General features: G+C 42.2%; 2 protein-coding genes and 1 long non-coding RNA gene across 4 annotated transcripts in view; 1 reads left to right on the forward strand and 2 right to left on the reverse strand.

Moving 5' to 3' along the window:
• Positions 1-11,556, reverse strand: LOC129823689 (ATP-binding cassette sub-family F member 2-like). Of its 2 annotated transcripts, none has more exons than XM_055882595.1 (15): positions 11,452-11,556; positions 9,122-9,296; positions 8,637-8,849; positions 8,152-8,334; positions 7,505-7,676; positions 6,648-6,743; positions 5,990-6,092; positions 4,698-4,793; positions 4,296-4,415; positions 3,391-3,480; positions 3,130-3,240; positions 2,787-2,849; positions 2,144-2,272; positions 1,276-1,479; positions 1-989 (listed from the first exon to the last, which is right to left on the reverse strand). In XM_055882595.1, exons 2-15 carry the CDS (start codon positions 9,261-9,263, stop codon positions 873-875), a joined length of 1,839 nt encoding a protein of 612 aa, XP_055738570.1. In that variant the 5' UTR covers positions 9,264-9,296; positions 11,452-11,556; the 3' UTR covers positions 1-872. The 2 variants fall into 2 exon arrangements, with proteins under 2 accessions (XP_055738570.1, XP_055738571.1); XM_055882596.1 differs by lacking the exon at positions 11,452-11,556 and adding an exon at positions 11,085-11,229.
• Positions 10,324-14,333, forward strand: LOC129823691 (uncharacterized). Its single transcript, XR_008754667.1, has 2 exons — positions 10,324-10,605; positions 13,502-14,333. It is a non-coding gene; the product is annotated as an uncharacterized LOC129823691 (long non-coding RNA).
• Positions 14,334-17,855: 3,522 nt separating this feature from the next.
• Positions 17,856-20,768, reverse strand: part of LOC129823690 (phakinin-like) — a 13,527-nt gene continuing 10,614 nt past the window's right edge. The window contains exon 8 of the mRNA XM_055882598.1: positions 17,856-17,962. Within this exon, the coding sequence (XP_055738573.1) occupies positions 17,940-17,962 (23 nt within the window). The 3' untranslated portion in view covers positions 17,856-17,939. The remainder of the gene's footprint in view (positions 17,963-20,768) is intronic.

Raw genomic sequence — 20,768 nt, forward strand, 5'->3', positions numbered from 1 at the left:
TCAGTTATTTTGCTCCTTTATTTCAGACATTCCCATTATTGCAGGTACAGTGTTAAATAATGACAAAATAAAGCTCTTTTTAAAGTGAAAGTAAACTAAAATCGGTATAGGCGGCTAGTAACTGATTACATGTAATCTGATTACTAAAAACTAATCAGTTACGTTCCCAGCAAAACATATTGTAATCAGATTACACACACTTGAAAACTAGATTACTTCTTGGATTAAAAGTATGATTACTGAAATAAATACATTATGACACCTTTCTCAATGACAATTCAGCATTGGGGGGGAAGGTGTAAGTTTAAATTTGTTCCACCTGAGCGAGTCTGACAAGTCAGACCACCGATGACAACAAATGCGTTTCATGGATCATTTTGCGTCTAATGCCTCCTAAAGGGGAAAGTAATCAGATTACGTTACAGAGTTTGGGTAATCCAAAAGTTACGTTACTGATGACAATTTTGAACAGGTAACTAGTAAGGGATTACATGTAGAACCTACCCAACCATGCAGGCAGTTTATATCCTACTAGATCTGATCTGTGGAAAAGTCATGAACCGTGAATTAAAAACAAAGTGCACATGTTCTCCACTACATTAAATGGATACATATTTTTAAAACTTTTTAATTCAAAGAAATTAAGATACCGTATGTATGCCTGTTGAAGGGGTAGCAATGGAAGGCAACTAGGACGCACCACAACCTTCCAGCAGTCTGTAAAGAGGCTTTAAGCAGGAAGGAAATGGGCATCTAGAAAAGGAGCAACATGCTTCATGAGATAAATAGTCAAGTGAAGATGGAATGGGAAATTGGGAGCCCAGTCTTGAATCTGGGGAGGGCGTTTTTTTTTTTTCTTCCCCAAAAAGAATTTATACACCATGCGAATTTTTGTCAATCTTCTTTTTCAGATGGTGTTTGTAAGCCAAGATGTCCCGGTTCCATTTGGTGATGGTCTGCTTTTCACAAACCCAGATCTCCTGTGCCACCTAGGGAGCGAAGAGAAAAGAGGTTGAGAAAAAAGGGACAAATGTGCATCAATCCCAGTTCTTCCAACAAAGATTTTTCATAAGTATTATGTAAACTAGGACTATTTATAATAAGCTCATTCAAAATATGTTGACTCTGCTACTGTATATTAATGGAGTGCAATGATGCAGCACCAGTGTGCCAATGGCATGGTGGAGTATATTCAGACAATGTGGCAGTTGTCCAACAATGTATTTAAAATCAACCCTTTCATACAAAACAGTGTTCTAATCTTTTTATCCGGACCTGCTGGATGAGCCTGAAGTCGTGGCTAACCAACATCATGCCTCCCTCGTACTCGTTGATGGCGTCGGCCAGGGCGTCAATGGTCTCGATGTCCAAGTGATTGGTCGGCTCATCCAGGAAGAGCATGTGGGCATTCTGACCAGCCAGCCAGGCAAAGCACACCCGGCACTTCTGCCCATCAGATAGGTTCCTGATGGGGTTCACCTGGTAAAATGCAGAAAAGTCAGTAAATCAGGACGGCAGGTAGGCTAGTGGTTAAGAGCGTTGGGTCATTAATTGACAACTCGCCGGTTCCAATCTCTGAGCCGACTGGGTGAAAGATCTGCCGATGTGTCCTTGAGGAAGGCCCTTATCCCTAATTGCTCCTGTAAGTCACTCTGTACAAGAGTCTGCTAAATGACTAAAATGTAAATTGTCGTAAGACAGTCCCCCAATTCATCTAGGGTTTTAATTAAATTTCCGACTTCGGTTTAATTTAAATTAACTACAACCCTGCAAACCTGGGCTCAAATATAATGAGTTTTTTCTCCAAATACATAAGCTGCCCTTGGAGTTTGAATGGTACAAATGGAACCAATGGAATAGTCCCAAAAGTACAAACCCCACTCCCGTGTCATGCCAGACGGGCTCAATCAAACCCCACTCCCGTGTCATGCCAGGCTGGCTCAATCAAACCCCACTCCCGTGTCATGCCAGGCTGGCTCAATCAAACCCCACTCCCGTGTCATGCCAGGCTGGCTCAATCAAACCCCACTCCCGTGTCATGCCAGGCTGGCTCAATCAAACCCCACTCCCGTGTCATGCCAGGCTGGCTCAATCAAACCCTGCTACATGACAATGTTTTAGGATCACTAATGATCAAACTGACCTGCTGTTTGCCCGTCAGCCCATAGCGGCCAATGATCTTCCTCATCTCCTCCCTCTCCTTGATCTCTGGGTAACACTTCATCATGTAATCCAGGGGCGAGAGGTCGAGTTCCAGCTGCTCTGTAAGATGCTTTAGAGGGGAAATAAAGAGTAGGATCAGCCATGTGAATCATGCAGAGTTGTAAAAAAATGTCTAACTTCTGAAGTTGTCCCAAGATGGATGCGGTGGATTGAGACACACCCCCCCCCAAAAAAAAAAAAAAAATATATATATATATATATATCTCTCTAGCTTAAACTGACAGATTAATGGATTTATTTTAATGCCAATTAGATTTCAACAGGGGCGCAGACGTCGAATCTAAGGGGTTAATGTGTGTACATCACTTTTTATAATTGGGATAAGTGCAAATTATTTATTTTTTTAGATAATAAATAAAATCACTGGAGGATGTCTTTAACTTCAAGTAATGAAATAAAACTAAAGATGCCACTGACCATCCCGCCATCTCAAAATTTGCAGTCTACTCTAATTTTTGCCATTGTAAGAACACGCATAAAAAAAATGTTAATGTTTCTGTCCATTACGGACACAATTGTCAAGACAGTTTAGGCTATTAGTACATTTTAAAATGGTACAGTACCTGGTGATATCTTCCAATCTTAACGTGGGAGTTCTTACGAATCATACCGTCAGTAGGGAGGAGCTGAGGACAAAGAATGAAGTCGGGGTGGAGAGAGGAGATGCCTGATCAGAAACATTTATACTTCGAGAAGTTGAAGCAAAAAAAACAAACACATTTTACTAGAAAAGACAACTGAACAGGAAATGGAGAAAAAGATGACAACTTACATGGTCTCTACTCATTGACCCCTCACTTATCAGTAAAAATGGTACCATTAAGGTAATGCCTTATGGCATGGCCGAATAGCAGAACAATTAGTTAGCTAAATGACCATATAATCAATAACAATGTCAAGACTCACCTCTCCAGTGAGAAGTTTGAGCAGGGTGGATTTCCCGGCCCCGTTGGGCCCCACAAGGGCCACTCGGGTGTCGAGGTCTATGCCAAACTCAAGGTTCTTGTATATATGGGGCTGAAATGTCAAACAAGGGAAAAATATAAGAAATTCACCCAAACAATATCGCAAAAAACATGATTTGAGTAGTTTGGAGCTGGAATTTCTCTTTAATCATAAATAAAACAAATAGATAAAAACATTCAGTCAGAAGTGAGAATCACCTACCTGGTCATCAGAGTACTTGAAGCTGACATTCTGTACCATGATGACCGGAGGGGGAATCTTCCCACAGGGAGGAAAACAAAATGACAGGGTCTAAAGGAAAAGAGAAGAATGAGCCAACTGTCCCTCGGGGAGGAGTTTAGGACGCTATGAGCCAACTGTCCCTCGGGGAGGAGTTTAGGACGCTATGAGCCAACTGTCCCTCGGGGAGGAGTTTAGGACGCTATGAGCCGACTGTCCCCCGGGGAGGAGTTTAGGACGCTATGAGCCGACTGTCCCCCGGGGAGGAGTTTAGGACGCTATGAGCCGACTGTCCCTCGGGGAGGAGTTTAGGACGCTATGAGCCGACTGTCCCTCGGGGAGGAGTTTAGGACGCTATGAGCCGACTGTCCCTCGGGGAGGAGTTTAGGATGATGAGCTGACTGTCCCTCAGGGAGGAGTTTAGGACGCTATGAGCCGACTGTCCCCCGGGGAGGAGTTTAGGACGCTATGAGCTGACTGTCCTCAGGGAGAGTTTAGGATGATATGAGCTGACTGTCCTCAGATCTGAGGGAGTTCAGGATGATCCCTGCCTTGTGACCTACCACCCTGAATGGAGCTATGAGATTTTGGTTTCTATTTTGCAATTCTATAAAACAAATCTATTATCCTGGAACTCACTCTCTGTGGCATCTACTGTACACTTCTTGGCATCACAATAGACCATAACTATGTTCAGATTTTTTTTAAATAAAAGTTAACTGCAGTAATATCCACTTTAACTATAGTCCAGAGAATTCTGACCATGTGACTTGCCCTGGGCTGTAGTCAAAACTAATTGCACACAAAAAAAAGACCACCTGTTCAAACCCTATATTGGAAGCACTGTCACCTTTGTCCACCGAGTCAAAGTCACTAAACAAACTTACTTTGTCATTGGAAACGCTCTCAGTCAGGCCAGAGGCCACCATCTTCTGCAGGGTTTTCTCTTTACTCTGGGCTTGGCGAGCCAGCTTGGCTGAGCCGTGCCCAAACCGGGCTATGTAGTTCTGGTGAGGTGGTAAGGAGAGAAAGGGAGGTTTACAAAAGAAATAACTGTTTGGTGAAGCCCTTCACTCCCAACACTTCCTCTCATCATTGCGTCACTTGAGTTTATTGAACTTAAAAACAGTTTGTATGAAACGACCACACCCTAGGTGGTTCCAAAATAACCCATCACTATGCTTGATCCATCACATAATACCGGCGTCAGACCGAATTTCACATAAATAAAAAACGCCAAACCACTAGTGAATGAGGAAGCGTGTTTAGAGAAAGGGAATCTTAGATACCTTCATGTGTTTGATCTGGTCCTGCTCCCAGTTGAATCTCTTCATCTGGTTCTCTTCCAACTCCTCCCTGGTCTTTATGTACTGATCGTAGTTGCCCTACCAGGAAGTAAACAAACACAGTTGCCCTACCAGGAAGTAAACAAACACAGTTGCCCTACCAGGAAGTAAACAAACACAGTTGCCCTACCAGGAAGTAAACAAACACAGTTGCCCTACCAGGAAGTAAACAAACACAGTTGCCCTACCAGGATGTAAACAAACACAGTTGCCCTACCAGGATGTAAACACACAGTTACCCTACCAGGATGTAAACACACAGTTACCCTACCAGGATGTAAACACACAGTTACCCTACCAGGATGTAAACACACAGTTACCCTACCAGGATGTAAACACACAGTTACCCTACCAGGATGTAAACAAACAGTTACCCTACCAGGATGTAAACAAACAGTTACCCTACCAGGATGTAAACAAACAGTTACCCTACCAGGATGTAAACAAACAGTTGTTTTTACATGAGTACCATTTTACACTTGAAATGGGATGTACTCGCACACCGGAGTCATTTTCCTTTGTACTCATGACTTGAATATAGTAACTTTTATCCAGAGTAACTCACCAAGGGCAAATTTAATATAAAACTAGTAGATGGTTGAAGCCTGAGAAAGTATCAAGGTGTAACACTAACTTTTTTGTATACCAATCACGGTGGCAGGTAGAAATATTTTCTACCAGACAGATTTTTTTTTTTTTAAACCAGCCAAAATATTTTTGCAATAATTACACACAAAACACGAGCATGCTTAATCCCCATGTTTGGTGTAAAAGATTATAGTCAAAGTAAGTATATAGCTAGTGGTTTAGCACAGACGAGTAAATGTTTCTAAAACAAATGTATTACGAGTAATAAGTGATGTGGTATATTGCTCGATTTAATTTACACTGAACAAAAATATAAACGCAAGAAGTGTTGGTCCCATGTTTCATGAGCTGAAATAAAACAATCCCTGAAATTCTCCATACGCACAAAAAGCTTATTTCGCTCAATTTGTGCACAAATTTGTTTACATCCCTGTAATTCACATGGCTGGTGAATTAGACATACTTACCCGCCAATGCCGAATTCTACCCATGTTTGGCAGGTGTTAATTTTAGGCCCTGGTAAGTATGATAAACTGGTGTTTTATTTATCGACTGAAGACAGGAAATGCAACTGCTCTGACTTGGAGCATTATTCTAAGCATCTCATTGGTCCATGTTGGCTAGTGGCATGTTGCAGTTGCTCTTACCGTGTAGTATTTCAGCTTGCGCTCGTGTAAGTGCATGATGTTGGTGCACACGCCGTTAAGGAAGTCTTGCGAATGGGAAATCAGGACCAAAATACGTTTAAATCTGTTAAAAAATAAAGAAAAAAAGCGGACACTTCAAAATACCAACAAAGCTAATCTTGAGTTACATTTGGATGAAGAATCCCCATGTTTGGTGTAAAAGATTATAGTCAAAGTAAGTATATAGCTAGTGGTTTAGCACAGACGAGTAAACTCCATGAGCATTGTCTAAAACACCTCATGTTGGAACTAACAAACCCTGTGGCGTCCGTTCTACACTGTGGCATGCTGCTGGGATCAGATAAACGCTTCGGTATAGTTTTTGTCAACGCGCCCCCGCACTGACAATATACTGCCAGGCAGGGACACTATAATTCGGCCTTTTGTTTACATCATGTCACAGCAGCAGTAATATCTTAAAGGAGTAGATGGCAGAAACACGTTTAAATTATTTCCTAGTTTACCTGTCGATCAATCCAAAACACAGTAGGTCATAGCAGAAACCTGTTTTCAACCAATCTAAAGTGGCCTTTCAGGTTAATAAAAGTAAACGATAAACGGCACAATTGTGTCTGGAAAAGTAATGTCCTACATCTTACACACACGTAAATGGTCTTACTGGCTAAGCTCTTCCTCCAGCCACACACAGGCATCCAGGTCCAAGTGATTGGTGGGCTCATCCAGCAGCAACATGAAGGGCTTCAGGAACAGAGCTCTGGAGACGAGGAACACACAAGACATAACTTTTTGAAGGGGGGGGGGGGGGCTACCCAAAACGAAAGAAACAGGGCATTTGCAAATGAAAAACACCCATTCACGCTAAGGTCTTATTGATGTGTGATTTAGAGTTTTTCATCTTAAAACCTTTTAATCCTATAATTGTTTTTAATGACTAAAACCATCTGGGCAAAGTGAAACGGAACACAAGAGAAGAGTGCACAGAACTGTAGGGATCAGATAAACGCTTCGGTCCATTTTTGTCACCGCGTCGCCGCACTGTGAACATACTGCTTGGCGGCGGCGCTATCATTCGGCCTTTCTTTACATCACTTCCCAAACAGTTCTGAGCCAAACGCCTACGCAGCATTCAAATATATATCCCATACTCCTAGGCCCTTCAGAACCCTAGTGGCCCATGCCCCTACACGTTCATGAAAATAAGACTTTTTTTTCTAGACAGATGATAAAAAGAGAATTTTTGTAGCGATGCTTGAGAGTCTAGGAAAAAGACTGGGCTCAAGGCCTGTATTCATAAAGTGTCTCACAGTAGGATTGCTGATCTAGGATCAGGTCCCCCACCTGTTATGATTCAAAAGTTATATAACGGATCCTAGATCAGCACTCCTTCACTGAGATGTTTTATGAATACAGATCCAGAGCTGTGGATAATGAAGACCTGATCCTAGATCAGCACTACTACTATGAGACGCTTTATGAATACAGGTTCAGGTTTGTATTGTACAGGGAGGGTTTTACCTTGCCAGAGCAACACGCATCCTCCAGCCTCCGCTGAAATCCTTAAGCTTCTTCTGCTGCATGGTGGCGGTAAAGCCCAGGCCGTGGAGGATCTGGGAGGCCCGTACCTCGGCCTTGTCTGCATCCAGCTCTTCCAGACGCTCGTACAGCTCCATCAGCTTCTCACACTCAGCTTTAGGGGAGAGAAAAAGGAGCGAGAGAGAGAGAGAGGGAGTAGGAAAAGAGAAGGGAGATGAATTGGAGTGGTGGACAGAAGGGAGGGAACTTCTACTCAATGGTTTTCATTTTAACTGGTTGGGGGTGAAATGTAATCACGGTTGTCATGCCACCAAATAAGCCTTTGTGCCCTTTGCCCGACGCTACATCATGAAGGGAACTCATTCTGTAGGACTGTTCGGGACATGGGAAGTAGTGTACCACGCCTAGGAAGGGAAGCTGCCACGGTGAGCACAGTTCCCATGGTAACGTGGAAATACTCTAAACTACTACAACCTATCCACCATTATTAAAGCAATCACTATCACCACAGCAATGTACAAAACGTTTAGCTAAATAGGAACAACCTTAAAATGCTCCATTTGAGACACTTTTAGCAATGGTCTTCCTACGAGGACAAAGTAAGCGAAGGACGAATGCAAGACACTCACAGTCCTCGGAGGCCAGGCGCTCGGCCTCCTTCTCCAGATGGATCCTCTCCGCGTCCACCTCCATGACACACTGCAGGGCCGTCTTGTCGCTGGGCGCCATCTCACGAGTCAGGTGGTAGATGTCAATGTGCTCTGGGATAGGTATCTCGCGGTGGCCAATGGCTGACAGTAACATGGATTTACCTGGAAAAGTAGAGTCCCCATTAGGAGATCAAATGTTGTATTCATAAATAAGGTGGTCATTGTTCCAATAAACGGCTGAGTTGGTTGAAAAGGTGTCCCACTGAGACGGGTGTACCCACCGCTGAAAATGACATAGCAAAAAAGGTGTCCCAAATGTGCTGGGTCATGTTCATTAGAACACACCGTAACAAAATGTTTTGCAATGAAAAATGTAAATTTGTGTTTCTACCCAAAATGTTAGTTGAGGGGTTTCTTCCGTTTTGTGCCTAGTGAACACAACTCAGGTGGCGGTAACTACTTACCGGTGCCGTTGAGGCCAATGAGGCCATAGCGGCGGCCCGAGTTGAGCTCCAGGCTGGTGTCCTGCAGCAGCTCCTGCCCGTGGAAGGTGAGCGACAAGCTGGCGACGTGGACGTCTGTGCTGTTGGGGTGCGACGCCAGGATGCCGGTCACCGCCCGCGCCTCAGTTTTCTTCAGCTCAAACTCGTCCATCTCCTGGGTCAGGATATCCACTCCTGTGACACAGTGGGACGTTAGTTTGCCATTTTCTTTTATACATGAAAAAGAGGTTATCCATCTCCACTGACAGACATATGCGTACCAATCAACCCATATTTAACATGAGGCACCAACCACCCACTTACATGACAGTAATTTAGCAGACGCTCAAGAGCTATTTACATTTTAGTGCAAGAAGAATACAAAATATATTTCTGAGCACCTAAAGTAGCTGTGAAGAGGATTTAGACTTAAGCCCTTTAGTTTCTCTATGATAGACAACTATTACCATTGCTTTCTGCTCCATTCTGCTGGCCTTGCTCTGGTTTCTCTCCGTCCTCTCCGTCTTCTCCTGGTTTTTTGGCCTTCTGCCGGGTTTTGGCGGCTTCCTTCTTCTTCTGCGCCTTCTTCTTGGCCAGGTCAGAGGGCATGGCTGCTGCGGACCTCGGGGAAAAAAATTCAACCTGAAGACACAGCGAGAAGGGGGACAAAGCAGGGGCAACCGGGTCAGTAACATTGTGTTCCCTGCATCTGGATTATCAGAGAGGCTAATACGGTAGCTAAGCAGTCTTCAGGTGAAAGTACATTTGTATTGTTTGATGCAGCCACTAAAATGGAAAATAGTAGCAAGCCAATGTTGGGTGTTTCCCACAACCTTATTTCCATTAGCTAGCATAAGAGTAAAAAAAGTAAAAAGTATCATTATATAAATGGTTGACTTAAAGGGTCACCTGTGTTAGATTCAAGGTGACTTGTTGCTGACCAGCTAAATGAGAAATGCAATGCATTCAACCCTGATAAATACCTGCTTGATCGGGCTTTAGTGGAAGACTTGGAGTACTTCCAGCCTTAGTTGCCATTATTGATATGTATTAACCCTAGATGACATACAGGGGGCACTGTTTTGAAACCACTGTACAGCCATTTTGGTATTCCAAAGTAAAAAAAATAATATTTGAAAGCGTGTCCGTATATTCTATTAGACTCCTCAATGCATATTTTAGTATTATATTATGTAACCTAAATATTAAAAATATATATAAACACGGCCTCCCGAGTGGCACAGCAGTCTAAGGCACTGCATTGCCATGCTAGATTCATCACTACAGACCCAGGTTTGATCCCAGGATGTGTTGCAGCCGGCCACGACTGGGAGTCCCATGAGGCGGCACACAATTGGCCCATTGTCGTCCGGGATGTTTTTGTCCCATCGCGCTCTAGAGACTCCTTATGGCGGGCCGGGTGCATGCACGCTGACTTTGGTCGCCAGCTGGACGGTGTTTCCTCCGACACATAGGTGCGCCTGGCTTCCGGGTTAAGCGAGCAGTGTGTCAAGAAGCAGTGTGGCAGGGTCGAGTTTGCGGACACACGGCTCTCGACCTTCGCCTTGCCCGTACGGGAGTTGCAGCGATGGGACAAGACTAACTACCAATTGGATATCATGAAATTGGGGGGGGAAATGGGTAAAAATAACATTTTTGTAACAATTTGACTGCCCCCACTACAACAAATACATGTAATTTGGTGCTTAAATGTTTTTGAAATACTGCAGAATTACATTCATTCCTATGGAGGACTGGGCCTTCCGAGGAGCACCAATATGGAGGCCGGTGGCTTCAAAGCCTCATTAGCTACATCGCATTAACACAAGCTAGTGTTTATAGACGTCATTGGTTTCCATTCATATGAACCGCAATCAAAGACGAGACATTGGAAATTGCTAGTTCATATCTGGTTACACCGCTGATGGATTTTACGCCAAGATCGCTAACGGTATGTAACTAGCTAATTATATTTGTGTAATGCATTGGTGCCGTGGTGATAGCAACAGCAGTACATTCCGGGCCTACCATCGTTACTCAACACCAATAAATGCCAGATACCAGGATCATTTTCCTTGTAGCTAGGTTAGCAAGCTTGTTCGTTCTTACAGCATAGCAATAAGTGTTGAAGAACCGGGGTAGTTAGACAGGTGGGTAATGTCATCTCACACGCATTTCCTGCCATTTACCTAGTTAACTATTTTAACCAATATCCTGTAAGAACTGTGCGTAACTAGTAGCTACATAATTTAATCAACTAGCCAACTGCAGTAGCTAACTAGATGCGAAACTGGCGCCCTAGGCCATTTTATATGGAGGCTGAAATAGAGGGCCCGAAATGACCAAGCTAACATTCGCTAGCTAAAGGCCAGGTCGAAAAGATACAACGGATATATTCAACCAAAGGCAAAATTGCCTAGCTAAAATTACCTCCGAATCTAGAGTTAGAAACCTTATCACAAATCCAGGAGTTCCGTGTGGGCCTTCTTATCCTTTAATTTGACAGATGCCATTAATTCCGCTGGCTAGAAATCCAAAAACGATTGAGTCAGACTCCAAGTAATGATTCAGCTAACTGGTGGCTAATGCCGAAGCAACTCGTGGTACTCTTCACTGCATTGTGTAACTAGCTAGTTTACCGGCGGGTATGCTAGCTCGACTTTAGTTAGCTAGTTACTGATCGAATCAATAATTTATCACTTACCTTCTTACTAAAGCCCACACCCGAAAAACATTATTCGTGACTATATCAGGTGTGGTTCATATACGTTTAAATATAATGAAAGCTTTTTCTCACCGGTCTTGTACCTGTTCACCGGCGGCGGCGACGACGTTGGAAACGCACAAGAAAGAATTATCTAGTTGTCGCGTGTTCCCAACGCCGGCTCACCGACCAATGAAACGCCGAGTTGTCTTTGTAGCCCCACCTTCTCATTTTAATATAGGGCGGGTAAAGTAAGAAGGGTTGCTGGGAAATGGTGTATTCTGTACGTCATTACCGACAAAAGTGTCAAGACAAGAAATGATTCATTATTGCAACATCATTGATCGAGTGGAGTGGACCTCACACGTCAGCGCCAGAACTCCTGTGATTGTAACTATTGAACAGTAGACAAGCTTGTTTACACATCTAAATCAAATAAAATGTCATGTTATTTGTCACATGGGCCAAATCAACAGGTACCTCAATCTTACCGTGAAATGCTTACAAGCCCTTAACCAACAATGCAGTTCAAGAAATAGAATTAGGAAAATATTTACAAAATAAATAAAAAAGTAACACGAGGCTATAGGGGCAGCGCACAATTGGCCCAGCTTCGTCCGGGTTTGGCCGGGGTAGGCAGTCATTGTAAATAAGCCTCAAACATGGTTAGACTTTGCATATTTTTATTATGTATTATAATATAAGATGTTAAATATAAGTTATAGGAAGTTTTCACTTCTCAAGTTGAGGAAACATGCAATTGGCATGCTGACTGCAGGAATGTCTACCAGAACGGTTGCCATAAAATGTATTGTTAATTTCTCTCCAATAAGCCGCCTCCAATTGTATTTTATCGATGGCAGTTTGAATGCACAGAGATACCGTAACGAGACCCTGAGGCCCATTGTCGCGCCATTCGTCCGCCGCCATAACCTCATGTTTCAGTTTGATAATGCACGGCCCCATGTCGCAAGGATCAGTACACAATTCCTGGAAGCTGAAAATCACCCCGTTCTTCCATGGCCTGCATACTCACCAGACATGTCACTATTAGAGCATATTTGGGATGCTCAAGATCGATGTGTACGACAGCGTGTTCCAGTCCCCAGCAATATCCAGCAACTTTGCATAGCTTGAAGAGGAGTGGGACAACATTCCACAGGCCACAATCAACATCCTGATCAACTCTATGTGAAGGAGATGTGTTGCGCTGCGTGAGGCAAATGGTTTGTCACACCAGATACTGACTGGTTTTCTGATCCACGCCCCTACTTTATTTATTCATCTATTAAGGTGACTTTGACCAACAGATGCATACCTGTATTCCCTGTCACTCGAAACCAATAGATTAGGGCCAAATTAATTTATTTCAATTGACTGATTTCCTTAACTGTAACACAATAAAATCTTTGAAATTGTTGCATGTTGCGTTTATATTTTTGTTCAGTGTAGTTTCACGGCTGTCTTGAATACAGCAGACTCCCTCTGCCATAGGCTTTGTTAGAGGAGAAAAAATGCAGCCGCTATGGTCATTTTCACCGTTGCAATGATTACGACACAATCGGCGCGCATAGAAACAAGTAGTGATATAATCCTCCGATCTCTTCAGGTAAACTTGTTATATGAGTACTTATTCAGTATCTTAATAGTTTTTTTGTCGTCTGTTATTGTTTTTTGTGATTGCTTTTGAAGAGTAGACTATCATTGGTGAGCAGTCCTTTGATTCTTTGACTCTTGGATCAGAGGGAACTTTTGTAATGTGGGACATTCATTGCAGTATTTCCTAAAATGTTGCTTTGGAATAGGAATGTACCATATTACCCTGTGATGTAAGACATTTGATTGACGTGTAGGCACTCTAGCTATAGAGATTCCCCCACAGTCAATCATAATTGAAGGGTTACAAGCACAAAGTTCCTATGATGCATGTCCCCTCCAACTTCTTTCATAAAAAAGGAAACATCCCTGGTCATAATTACATTTGGTGATTTTCTCATTGTCCTTATAGACCCAAGCTTATCTTCACATCTGTGTGTGTTAGTCTTTACGTTCACATGAATTATGCATTAATGGCAATGGAAGATTTGGGTGAACTTCTGATTTACACCGTGTCAACTAACAGTTGATCCATTTTCCTCCGCAGAGTGAGAAAATGCAGAACATCAGCAGGAGCCAGTTGTGCAGGAGAAGGGGAAACCGATGACTCCTCCCAGAAACCCTCACATTGCTCTTCTGGCTGCTACTCTGTCATATGTGACCCTGCTACAACACGATCACCACGCCAGCGAGGTGAACCATAAGGTCACACAGTGGTGGGAAAAGTACTCGATTGTCATACTTGAGTAAAAGTAAAGATACCTTAATAGAAAATGACTCAAGGGGAAGTAAAAAGTACATCAATGTTTTTTAGGAATGTAGTGAAGTAAAATTAATGTACAGATATCCCCAGAAACTACTTAAATAGTACTTTAAAGTATTTTTACTTAAGCAACTTTACACCACTGAGGTCACAGTCCATAACAGTCCTTATTTATTGAATACCCTCAGATCTTTTTTTTGTTGCTACATGTACTGTATCTAAATTTAACTTAAGTTGAGCTGTTTCTTAATAAGTTGTACAACTGCCTAGACACACCCTGCAGGATCTGGTTTCCTCCTTCCAGAGGACAAATAAACAACCCAGAATTCCCAGGAACTGAAGAAAGAACAAAATACTAAACCGAGGAACTTTCCTCCAAGGAACTATCATCAATATGTATATCATCATTGACACCCACTTTTCCACAATTCCAGAATTTATATTAAGGACACACTGTTGTTGAACTGTATTGTTGAACTGTATTGTTATTGTTGAACTGTATTGTTGAACTGTATTGTTGAACAGTATTGTTATTGTTGAACTGTGTTGTTGAACTGTATTGTTTAACTTCTCTATGTGTTTTCTAAGATGAATGAAAGTCTCTGTTTCATATGAATTGTGCGGTGTCATGTATTGTATATGGATGAATGTTGTCTTGTGGGAGAGTGCAATTGAAATGTCCTTTCCCCCGCCTCCTCTTTTTGACTCACAAGGGCAAGAGCTCTATATTGGGCCTGTCATTATCAATGACTTCAATTTAGAGCTCTACACGTGCTAAGTCATAGCCTGGTTAAACCAGACTGAATGCTGTGCTCACCATTGTTTTACCTCAGCGTTCAGTTGTTTACCCAGGCTAACTGAGTCATATAGCCTGCGTGAGACACATTTTTTTTTAAATTAGTAATTGAAACCATGGAACAGCATTAATTACAATTAATTAATTGCACCTTACTCTATATTTTTGTCAATGATGTACACAAAATACTATTTTTTTTTTTAAATTGAACAAAAAGTCTAACGTTTGTAACAACAACAAAAAAGTTTTAAAAAAGGGGATAAAAGGAAACACCTATACACTATATATACAAAGGAATGTGGACACCCCTTCAAATGAGTGGATTTGGCTATTTCAGTCACACCCGTTGCTGGCAGGTGTATAAAATCGAGCACACAGCCATGCAATGTCCATACACAAACATTGACAGTAGAATGGACTTACTGAAGAGCTCAGAGACATTCAACATGGCACCGTCATAGGATGCCAGCTTTCCAACGAGTCAGTTCGTCAAATTTCTGCCCTGCTAGAGCTGCCCCGGTCAATTGTAAGTACTGTTATTGTGAAGTGAATACGTCTAGGAGCAACAACGGTTCAGCCGCAAAGTGGTAGGCCACACAAGCTCACAGAACGGGACCGCAGAGCGCTGAAGTGCGTAGCTCGTAAAAATTGTCTGTCCTCGGTTGCAACACTCACTACCGAGTTCCAAATGACCTCTGGAAGCAACATCAGCACAATAACTGTTTGTCGGGAGCTTCTTGAAATGGGTTTCCGAGCAGGAGCCGAGCAGCCTCACACACAAGCCTAAGATCACCATGTGCAACGCCAAGCTTCAGTTGGAGTGGTGTAAAGCTCGCCGCCATTGGACTCTGCAGCAGTGGAAACGCGTTCTCTGGAGTGATGAATCATGCATCACCATTTGGCAGTCTAATGGACAAATCTGAGTTTGGATGATGCCAGGCGAACGCTACCTGCCCCAATGCATAGTGCTAACTGTAAAGTTTGGTGGAGGAGGAATAATGGTCTGGGGCTGTTTTTCATGGTTCGGGCTATGCCCTTTAGTTCCAGTGAAGGGAAATCATATTTGTTTATTATATTTTATAATATTTTTCTATATATTTTTTACCAATTTCGTTGTATCCAATTGGTAGTTACAGTCCTGTACCATCGCTGCAGCTCCCGTACGGACTCAGGAGAGGCGACGGTCGAGAGCCATGCGTCCTCCGAAAAACAACCCAGCCGAGCTGCACTGCTTCTTGACACAACGCCCGCTAAACCCGGAAGCCAGCCGCACCAATGTGTCAGAGGAAACACCGTACATCTGGTGACCGTGTCAGCGTGCATTGCGCCAGGCACGCCACAGGAGTCACAAGTGCGCGATGGAACAGGAACATCCCTGCCAGCCAAATTGTAATTTTACATTTTTTATTTCACTGTTATTTAACCAGGTAAGCTAGTTGAGAACAAGTTCTCATTTACAACTGCGACCTGGCCAAGATAAAGCAAAGCAGTGTGACACAAACAACAAAACAACCATCTCTACAAATCCATATTAATGCCCATGATTTTGGAATGAGATGTTCAACGGGCAGGTGTCCACATACTTTTGGTCATGTATTGTACAGTGTATTCGGAAAGTATTCAGACCCCTTCACTTTTTCCACATTTTATTACATTACAGCCGTATTCTAAAATTGATTAATTAAAAACATTTCCTCATCAATCTATACACCATACACCATAATGACAAAGAAAAACAGGTTTTTAGAAAATGAAAAACTGATACCTTATTTACATCAGAATTCAGACCCTTTGCTATGAGACTCGAAATTGAGCTTAGGTGCATCCTGTTTCCATTGATCATCCTTGAGATGTTTCTACAACTTGATTGGAGTCCACCTGTGGTAAATTCAATTGATTGGACATGATTTGAAAAGGCACACACCTGTCTATATAAGGTCCCACAGTTGACAGTGCATGTCAGAGCAAAAACCAAGCCATGAGGTCGAAGGAATTGTTTGTAACGCTCTGAGGCAGGATTGTGTCAACGCACAGATCTGGGGAAGGGTACCAAAACATTTCTGCAGCATTGAAGGTCCCCAAGAACACAGTGGCCTCCATCATTCTTAAATGGAAGAAATTTGGAACCACCAAGACTCTTCCTAGAGCTGGCTGCCCGGCTAAATCACGCAATCGGGGGAGAAGGGCCTTGGTCAGGGAGGTGACCAAGAACCTGATGGTCACTCTGACAGAGACTGGTTCTCAGTAATGTGTTGTATTGGATTTTGCCCCAATTCGTTTTTTGCAGTATTACTTTAGTGCCTTGTTGCAAACAGGATACATGTTTTGGAATATTTTTATTCTGTATGGACTTCCTCCTTTTTACTGTCAGTTGAGTTAGTATTGTGGAGTTACTATAATGTTGTTGATCCATTCTCAGTTTTCTCCCGTCACAACCATTAAACTCTGTAACTGTTTTAAAGTCACCATTGGCCTCATGGTGAAATCCCTGAGCGATATCCTTCCTCTCCGGGAATTAAGTTCGAAAGAACGCCTGTATCTTTGTAGTGACCAAAGTGTAATTAATAACTTCACCATGCTCAAAGGAATATTCCATGTTTACTGTCTATCAATAGGTGCCCTTCTTTGCAAGGCATTGGAAAACCTCCCTGGTCTTTGTGGTTGAATCTGTGTTTGAAATTCACTGCTCAACTGAGTACCTGCATTGGAAAACCTCCCTGGTCTTTGTGGTTGAATTGTCTTTGAAATTCACTGCTCAACTGAGTACCTGCATTGGAAAACCTCCCTGGTCTTTGTGGTTGAATCTGTGTTTGAAATTCACTGCTCAACTGAGGGACCTTACAGATAATTGTATGTGTGGGGTACAGAGATGAGGTAGTCATTAAAAAAATGATGTTAAACACTATTATTGCACACAGAGTGAGTCCATACAACTTAATGAGACTTGTTAACCACATTTTTACTCTTGAACTTATTTAGACTTGCCATAACAAAAGGGGTTGAATACTTATTGACTCAAGACATTTCAGCTTTTCATTTTTAATTAACTTGTAAACATTTCAAAAAACATAATTCCACTTTGACATTATTGGGTATTGTGTGTAGGCCAGGGACCAAAAAAAACTAAAAACTAAATTGAATTCATTGTAAATTCAGGCTGTGCAACACAACAAAATGTGTAAAAAGTCAAGGGGTGTGAATACTTTCTGAAGGCGCTGTCCCCCAAAGGAAAATCCCATTCTAACCCCAATCTATTTGAATAGAGGACTAGTTGGGAAAAAGAGAGGTCGACACGCTTTCATGCAGAAGTTTCGATTTTATTAAACTCTGTAGTAAAAACATGGTTTCAAAATGAAACTTTGCACAGATACCTTGGAGAACAACGGTGTGAGAGCTTCATTCCCCAAATGGTCCAAAGTCCTTCCACTAGGGACTAGATGTGTTGGAGCCTGATAAGACAAAAATGAATAATAAGTAGTTAATTTTATCCGAAACAGTATGAAGGACTTGAAAAATGCATAATAAATATATATATATATATTAAAATAGTATGAAGGAAGGTGAGACTGTGAGTGTGCCTTCACTTGCAGAAAGGATTTCTGTACCCTATGAACCAGCAACCTACTAGTCTGGAGAACCAGGAGTGGAAAGAAAATACATCTGGAAACATATTAAAATATCTAAATAAATACAACAATTGGAAAATACTAAATAGATAAATAAAATACTGAAAAACACGTACACATAAACGCATGATTAAATTAGAAAAGTAATTGACAATGAATGCATTGATAATGCATTTGTGAGCATTAAAAATATGATAACAAATTCAAAAACTAATGAAGAGGAATTAAATACATTAATATGTATACATTTTCATTATTCATTTATTCGATTTTTGTCACTCCTGGTTCTCCATAATTACAAACAACCTAACAACAACATCTTAGCTAACTATAAAGCTTACGACTTTGCAAGATAGCTTAGCTAATAAATTGCCAGCACCTAGCTTCCACTTGTCAGCTAATTATTTCGCATTCAAATGACCAGGTAATCCAATCATATTGGCAATGTGTCTCAATGTGTCTCCATGCAGCAAAAACAGGTTTTTAGAAAAACTGAAATATCACATTTGCATAAGTATTCAGACCTTTTACTCAGTACTTTGTTGAAGCACCTTTGGCAGCGATTACAGCCTTGAGTCTTCCTGGGTATAACGCTACAAGCTTGACACACCTGTATTTGGGGAGTATCTCCCATTCTTCTCTGCAGATCCTCTCAAGCTCTGTCAGGTTGGATGGGGAGCGTCGCTGCACAGCTGTTTTCAGGTCTCTCCAGACAGAGATGTTAGATCGGGTTCAAGTCCGGGCTTTGGCTGGGACACTCAAGGACATTCAGAGATTTGTCCCGAAGCCACTCCTGCGTTGTCTTGGCTGTGTGCTTAGGGTCATTCTCCTGTTGGAAGGTGAACCTTCACACCTGTCTGAGGTCCTGCGCGCTCTGGAGTAGGTTTTCATCAAGGATCTCTCTGTACTTTGCTCTGTTCATCTTTGCCTCGATCCTGACTAGTCTCCCAGTCCCTGCCGCTGAAAAACATCCCCACAGCATGATGCTGCCACCACCATACTTCACCAGAGGGATGGTGCCAGGTTTCCTCCAGACATGACGCTTGGCATTCAGGCCAAAGAGTTCAATCTTGGTTTCATCAGACCAGAGAATCTTGTTTCTTTAGGTGCCTTTTGGCAAACTCCAAGCGGGCTGTCGTGTGCCTTTTACTGAGGAGTGGCTTCCGTCTGGTCATTCTACCATAAATGCCTGATTGGTGTAGTGCTGCAGAGATGGTTGTCCTTCTGGAAGGTTCTCCCATCTCTACAGAGGAACTCTGGAGCTCTGTCAGAGTGACCATCGGGTTCTTGGTCACCTCCCTGACCAAGGCCCTTCTCTCCCGATTGCTCAGTTTGGCCGGGCGGCCAGCTCTAGAAAGAGTCTTGGTGGTTCCAAACTTCTTCCATTTAATAATGATGGAGGCCACAGTGTTCTTGGGGACCTTCAATGCTATAGAAATGTTTTGGTACCCTTCCTCAGATCTGACACAATCCTGCCTTGGAGCTCTACGAACAATTCCTTTGACCTCATGTCTTGGTTTTTGCTCTGACATGCACTGTCAACTGTGGGACCTTATATAGACAGGTGTGTGCCTTTCCAAATCATGTCCAATCAATTGAATTTACCATAGGTGGACTCAAGGATGATCAATGGAAACAGGATGCACCTGAGCTCAATTTCTAGTCTCATAGCAAAGAGTCTGAATATTTATGTAAATAAGGTATTTTTATTTTTATTTTGTAATAAATTTGCAAACATTTCTAAAAAAACGTTTCGCTTTGTCATTATGGGGTATTATGATGTCGTTATGGGGTATTGTGATGTCATTATGGAAAGATAGCTGAGGATTTTTTTTTTTATATATACATTTTGGAATAAAGCCGTAAGGTAACAAAATGTGGAAAAAGTCAAGGGGTCTGAATACTTTCCTGAAGGCGCTGTATGCATTGTAGGTAGGCCCACATTATTTTAGCGATGCAGGTCCCGTTTTGGATGTGCGTAAAACTCCATGGTCTGCGTTGTTTTAATATTATATGCCCCACGGGGAGAAATTACGGTGCCTGTAAGTGTGACATGACCTATTTAAAACAAGTTGTTTTGTTTAGAATTTGATTAGAATTATTAGTTCTCTTGTTAGGCCTTATCAATAATGAATTTAATCGTGCTTATTGACAATGTTTGTCATGTCCATGCTCAGCCATAATGCAATTTACAGTAGGCCTAGCCCCTATATCAGTGTGAATGCTATTAAAGACACACAATTACTTAGAGCAATGTGGACTACAAATGGGTTTAAGTTAACCTATTTAGCAAAGATGGCATAGGTCTACATTTTGTTATTTCATTTCTGTAAGCCATTTAACAAACTATAACGAACTAAAATTGGAATTGGAGTTGATTCCAAGGCAATACATAAAAGATCGTAAGTACACAACTTGAAGCAACCACATATGGAGCACATTCTGATTGGCCAGTGAGGGGCCAAGCCTCGACACACCCACAACTTATTTATTCATCAAAGCCCAGCCCTTTCACGCCAACGCCAGCAAGCGCTCCGATAATTGTGACAGTGAAAATAGCAACAACTATTTCTGACACACCCCTGAACCTATAGCACTACCGCCTGCACTTAGATTTATCATTGTGTTA

The sequence above is a fragment of the Salvelinus fontinalis genome, chromosome 26, assembly GCF_029448725.1.
Source record: "Salvelinus fontinalis isolate EN_2023a chromosome 26, ASM2944872v1, whole genome shotgun sequence".
NCBI lineage: Eukaryota > Metazoa > Chordata > Actinopteri > Salmoniformes > Salmonidae > Salvelinus > Salvelinus fontinalis.

What these genes read in the sequence shown, in the direction of transcription:
- LOC129823689 (XM_055882595.1), bottom strand. Translation starts at nt 9,263, where the DNA reads ATGCCCTCTGACCTGGCCAAGAAGAAGGCGCAGAAGAAGAAGGAAGCC. An exon ending in AGAGCGTTTCCAATGACAAA is followed by an intron (nt 3,481 to 4,295) that starts GTAAGTTTGTTT and finishes CTTTTCCTTTAG; the next exon opens with ACCCTGTCATTTTGTTTTCC. An exon ending in TCAAGTACTCTGATGACCAG is followed by an intron (nt 3,241 to 3,390) that starts GTAGGTGATTCT and finishes TTGACATTTCAG; the next exon opens with CCCCATATATACAAGAACCT.